The sequence below is a fragment of the Leptonotus elevatus genome, chromosome 3 (assembly GCF_054856555.1).
Source record: "Leptonotus elevatus isolate MCC_2025b chromosome 3, RoL_Lele_1.0, whole genome shotgun sequence".
Taxonomy (NCBI): Eukaryota; Metazoa; Chordata; class Actinopteri; order Syngnathiformes; family Syngnathidae; genus Leptonotus; species Leptonotus elevatus.
In genome coordinates this window covers 30,068,677-30,075,175 of record NC_141241.1, presented here as the reverse complement: position 1 = coordinate 30,075,175, position 6,499 = coordinate 30,068,677, and the positions used below count along the sequence as shown (strand labels likewise).

General features: G+C 39.8%; 1 protein-coding gene across 1 annotated transcript in view; it reads right to left on the bottom strand.

Annotated features, from left to right (window-relative positions):
• mrpl27 (mitochondrial ribosomal protein L27) overlaps positions 1–6,093 on the bottom strand; it is a 16,811-nt gene extending 10,718 nt beyond the window's left edge. The window contains exon 1 of the mRNA XM_086070415.1: positions 5,744–6,093. Coding sequence (XP_085926541.1) covers positions 5,744–5,783 — 40 coding nt within the window. The 5' untranslated portion in view covers positions 5,784–6,093. The remainder of the gene's footprint in view (positions 1–5,743) is intronic.
• Positions 6,094–6,499: the final 406 nt, after the last annotated feature.

The window sequence follows — 6,499 nt, the reverse complement described above, 5'->3', positions numbered from 1 at the left end:
GATGTTTTGTTTTGTTTGTCATTCTGGATGATTGCAATGTTAATAAATTGTATTCAAAGTAACAAACACTTAAAGAACGTTAAATTAATTAAAAAATAAACGCTGTGCAAAATGTTCAGACAATAATAATGTATACTGATTTTAAATTTTAACATCAACTTAACCTTCATAGCTTGTGCAAAAAAATGCTATTAATAGAATGTATTGATATGTTTTTAGGAGCAAATTAGTTAAATTGGAAAGACAACATAACTTCTAATCTGCATAACTGCAATTACAGCTGAATTTAAAAAAAAAAAATTTAAGATTTTGAAAAAGTTTGTTATCCCAAGACCAGACCAGTTGTGTAGGTAATACACCACCCCAGGTATCCACCCAAATTACTTTCATGCAAATCTGGTGTTGTATTTCAAAATAAAAGGCCTTCTGAAATCTGCAATTTAGTCCATTACCGCAAATAAAAATAAAAAATAAAAAAAATAAGTCGTCTAAGTTTAAACAAAATTAACTCCTGAGTCAAAGCTAAAGTAAAAAAAAAAAAAAAAAAAACATTAAACAATTCAAAGTTTGTTATCCAAAAACCATGCGAGTTCTAGGGGACACTACACCACCCCATGTGATTTCCTGGCGCCTATAGTCTAGGATGGACCACTCCACTCGCTCAATGCATGTGTGATAGGCTTCTGCACACCTATGACCCTAGAAGGATGGGTTAAAATAAATTTAAAAAACTCCCTGTTAAAGGGATAGTTCGAGTTTTTGAACATGGATCTGTATGGCATCCTCACCTAAAGTGGTGTGCAATCAGCACGGACTTACTGCTGACAGCGTCCTGTGACCCGGTCAGATTTTGGTTGAGACAAAAGTAGTCCGGCAAGTTGGCTGGGGTCACGGAAATAAAGCGTTTTTCTTCTAAAAACTGCATCCAGACGCGTACAAATCAAGTTGTTTGGAAGTGTTTACCTGAAGCGAGAGAGCTAATGGAAAGCGAGAGCGATTAGTATACAACGTTACAATTGTATAAACTTTATAAGCTAGTGTAACTATAAGGTGTGTTGTGTGTTAATGTGTTGCACATTGTTTTGTATTCTTGTGTCCGAATGTTAGTGAATGCATCGCACGTCTCGCGGTGGAAAGGGACTCATCTATACATTGTTGGTAACGTGCTAATTCAGCGAGTAAAGTTTCTTGTGTTCGGTGTCGACAGCGACCAACAGTAGCCGGTTGTGTGAAGACAAATAAAAAGGTGAGATTACCAACCACGTCTGCTAGCAGCATTCTTGTGACACGTCGCACTATATTATATTATTCTATATGTAAAAATGGTGCACATTCGTGATTTCCCGGGCTTTACCAATAAACATGTCCCTGAATCTCCACACATTTTTCACCTCTTTCCGAGCACTTCAGGTGCACCCCATTTGTCAGTGACAGTTACCCGCTCTCTCAGGGCTCCATTCTAATTCCATCTAACGAATTTCGGCATCAGTATGTTTGGGTTCATAAAGATTCCCCTTTTGCTCAGTGCTAAAGGCAATTATCGTAGTCAGACATGTTATCGTGAGTTGTGTAAGTTATAATTACAGTGGAACGCGGGTCTGTCAGCTGAATGCAGTACGCCGCGCAGCGATACGGAAAAAAAAAAAAATTGTGCCCGGCGGTAATGCTTGCGAAGCAAAGCAGTAGCAAAGCAGTAGCAAAGCAGTAGCAAAGCAGTAGCAAAGCAGTAGCAAAGCAGTACTTGCGAAGCAAAGCAGTAGCAGAGCTACTGCTTGCGAAGCAAAGCAGTAGCAGAGCTACTGCTTGCGAAGCAAAGCAGTAGCAAAGCAGTAGCAGAGCTACTGCTTGCAAAGCAAAGCAGTAACAAAGCAGTAGCAAAGCAGTAGCAAAGCAGTAGCAAAGCAGTAGCAAAGCAGTAGCAAAGCAGTAGCAAAGCAGTAGCAAAGCAGTAGCAGAGCTACTGCTTGCGAAGCAAAGCAGTAGCAAAGCAGTAGCAAAGCAGTAGCAGAGCTACAAAGCAGTAGCAAAGCAATAGCAAAGCAGTAGCAAAGCAGTAGCAAAGCTACTGCTTGCGAAGCAAAGCAGTAGCAAAGCAGTAGCAGAGCTACTGCTTGCGAAGCAAAGCAGTAGCAAAGCAGTAGCAGAGCTACTGCTTGCGAAGCAAAGCAGTAGCAAAGCAGTAGCAGAGCTACTGCTTGCGAAGCAAAGCAGTAGCAAAGCAGTAGCAGAGCTACTGCTTGCGAAGCAAAGCAGTAGCAAAGCAGTAGCAGAGCTACTGCTTGCGAAGCAAAGCAGTAGCAAAGCAGTAGCAGAGCTACTGCTTGCGAAGCAAAGCAGTAGCAAAGCAGTAGCAGAGCTACTGCTTGCGAAGCAAAGCAGTAGCAAAGCAGTAGCAGAGCTACTGCTTGCGAAGCAAAGCAGTAGCAAAGCAGTAGCAGAGCTACTGCTTGCGAAGCAAAGCAGTAGCAAAGCAGTAGCAGAGCTACTGCTTGCGAAGCAAAGCAGTAGCAAAGCAGTAGCAGAGCTACTGCTTGCGAAGAGCTACTGCTTGCGAAGCAAAGCAGGCACATATTACTATCCTAGAAAAACAAGTTTATTATATTATCTTCCACGGATTTTTCCGCAAAAATGCGGCCCGTACCGTAGAACGCACCGGCACAAATGAGGTATCAAACGATGCGGCTCGATCTGACTCGGCGGCATTACTTTTCTTGGAATTCCGAGTTACCATGGTGACGCAAATCCCCCAAAACTCAGAAAAAAAGTCCCATTGGAATGAATGGGAAAGGGGGAACAAAAAATCACAAATCAAGTACCTTTTTCCAAGCCACGCTACAGGCGCATACATTAACTGACCGATATGATTTTTAGCTCATTTTGTTGCAATTTTTAACATCTTTAATTTTTTTTAAGGAATGTAAGCTCTCCCTCCTGTGGGGGTTCAAAGAGAGTGAGCGAAATGGAGAAAAATAGCCTTTTACATTTAGCATGTAGCTCACGTTCCCCAAAACCTTGTCGTTCTAACGAGCCATTTCTGGAATCTGCATCTTGAACCGTTAAGTTGTGACAGCCTTTTGTTCGAGGTGTGCGTTTCTCATACATTTCAGTTGAATGTGTGTGCGTGATGTGTCCAACAAGTTAAAATCAAATGTGTGTGTGTGAATGTTTCTTAAAGCGACAGTAAGATACTTTTAGTTTACTTCCACATTTCTTGACCAAATCCAATCGTTTCAATTTTAAACTGTTCATTTCATTTAAAAAAAAAAATAATGGTTTAAATACATTTTCAAAAATAAAGCACAACATAATTTTTTGGTTTTTAAATGCAATGGAATGGACTGCTATTTAAATAGTGCTTCTTTTTTTTTTAGCTATACTGCCTGGTCTCTCACTTCTGCATAGCAACTACCTCAGCCAATCATCTCTCTCATCATTGAGCTCAACTCACCCCCTTTTTTTCTATGTGTACTCAAGGCTTGGCCTATGTACAACTACTACTATTGCAAATACTATTACTACTACTACTACCTTGGACATATGATTTGGTACGCCCAGGATTCTGGCCAATTAATTAGGTATGCCCAGGATTCTCGCCACTCCGCCCACCCAGGGTGGCGGCCATCTTGTCCAATTGATTAGGTACACCAAGGATTCTCTCCCCCCCTGTCCACCCGGGGCGGCGGCCATCTTGGCCAATTGATTAGGTACGCCCAGGATTCTCACCACTCCGCTCGCGTAGAGCGGCGGCCATCTTGGCCAATTGATTAGGTAAGCCCAGGATTCTCGCCAGTACGCCCACCCACGGCGGCGGCCATCTTGGCTAATTGATTAGGTACGCCCAGGATTCTCGCCCCCTCGCACACCCAGGGCGGAGGCCATCTTAGCCATTTGACTACTACTAAAATTACTACAACTACAAGTACTACTAATACTACCACAAGTACGAGTACTACTACTACAAGTTATACTGCTTCTACTACAAGTACTACTACTACTACTTGCTACTAAAAAAAGTCCTACTACTATTGCTAAAAGTACTACATGCGTCTTTCCACCTTGCAAGAGTCAGCAGTCCCATTCAAAATGTCTCCGTCTAAACTGAAAATCTTGATAAAAGTACATTTATTTAACTAGAAAGCTTTCCGCGAAAAATGTTCTAGTCAAATAAATGTAATTTTATCAAGATTTTCAGTTTCAGTCAAATGTTTTTTAATCACATGTTTTTAAATAAATGTATGAAAATTTAAAAAAAAGTTTTTAAAATCCCACCCATTAATCAACTAAATTATTCACAGATTAGCTGATTCTTAAAATAGTGATTAGATACAGCCTTACAGTTAGTTATATTATACTGTACTCTGCAAGAAGAGGGAAAAATAAATAAATAATTTTTTTAAGCTGTATTTTAAAATACAAGAACGCATCTGTAAAGAAACACCACTAGGCTGGTTGAATGAGAACCAATGAATAATTTATATATATATATATATATATATATATATATATATATATATATATATATATATATATATATATATATATATAAAATCAGGGGAATTGTCTAAATTGCAGAATTCTGAGAAATTTTATTTTGAAATGCAATACCATGCAAGTTATTTGGTTGAATACCTGGAGTGGTGTAGTGCCCCTTAGAAATGGTCTGGCCTTGGGATAACTTTTTTTTTTTAAATCAGCTGTAATGGTCTAAATTGCAGATTTTGGAATGCCTTTTATTTTGAAATACAACACCAGATTTGCATTTAAGTACGTTGGTTGGATACCTATGGTGGTGTAATGTCTCTTAGAACAATTATGGTCCTGGCATAAACTGTGTATTTTTAATTATTTTCTTTAAAAATCTGATGTAATGGTCTAAATCAGCAGTGACAAACGTAAGGTCAAAGGGTTTTAATCCAGCCCACGAAAGAAATTAACTTGCAAATAAGGACCAATTAATCAGACGGGCAAAAACAAAACATATAAATTTGTAACTTCACAAGCAATCTTCAGATGAGCAATGCAACTTGTACGCGGAATTGTCCTGGATGTCATTGTTTTACACACAACCTAAAGTTACGGTTTGTTGAAAAACAATTAATAGATAAAAACATAAACCAACAAAAATCAAACATAATGCTGAATACGACACACATTCAGCTACTGGTAACACAAACGCATATGACATGGATTAACGTCCTGGCTTCATTAACTGCGCCAAACAATGCAGGGATAGGAAACCCTGGTCCTCGAGAGCCACTGTCCTGCCTGCTTTCCATTTCTTTCTCCTCAAACACAGCTGTCTCAACTGATCAGCTAATCAGCAAGCTCTGTAGAAGCCTGATAACGATCTTGTTCATCAATCAGGTGTGTTGATGGAGGGAGACATGGAAAACGGGCAGGACAGCGGCACTCGGGGACCAGGGTTCCTTACCACTGCTATAGGCCTATATGCAAAAAAGGTAGAAATTAACACGCCTGGAACTCATACCGGCAAAGTGCTGCTGCGTTCCCTTTGCATTTGTGTTATTTTTTGCCGGTCACGGCAAAATATCTACTTCGTAATCTTTTATATTCACTCACATACCTTGCTAAACGTTTAACATTTAATTAATTCATGTTAGATGCATAAATTAGAATCAGTAATTACAATATTACATTATAAATCACACCAAGTGCTGTTCAAGTTAACGATTAAATCATTTTAATAGTTAACGCATCAAAGTAAAGAAAAAAACTTCGATACCCGCTGTGTACTTGGTGAAGGAGCAAAGCAGCGATGCCATTGAACACGCTTCAGTTATTTCCGACGTCCTCTTCTTCACTGACTGCACGACGTCACTCAAACGCTTGTTGTGTGGAGGCGGAAGTCAATACGGCAGGTCCACTAAGACAAATCACAGAGCAAAACTCTTGCTTTCTCTCGCGCTCTCTCTCTATCTCTCTCTCTCTCTTTCTCTCTCGCGCGCTCTCTATTTTCCCCTTGCTCTCCTGTGAGGATGTCGGTACAATATTAACAACGTATATATTTTTGACGAAAGCTAATGAGCGCGGCCGCGCCCGGTGTAGCTGTCAAGGCGCTATATGTGACCCCTGCACGATCTGTGACGCGCATGCGCGGAAGATCGGCCATCTTGGACCGCTAACTACGGCCACAACACTAGAACAAAATATATTCTATGACTGCGCGATATTGCGCGTTCCTAAAATAATGATATTTTACTTTCTTTAATGGACCTATCTGCTCTTTTGGCTCTTTTGTATGCTGTTTCGACTGTTCAGTGAATTCTGTATGACAATCTATGCCTTAATTGTTTGTATTTGAAATTATGAATTTAAAAAATAAATTGGGAAAAAAACAACTTTCTCCTCGTCGCATATCACGTGATCACTGTACCTGACATGACGCACCGGCTGTCATGATCCGTATTTGTTTGGTTTCATATTTGGTTTAGCTTTATGTTATGTCTTAACTTGTGGTTCATTTCTTTCTCGTGTGTCC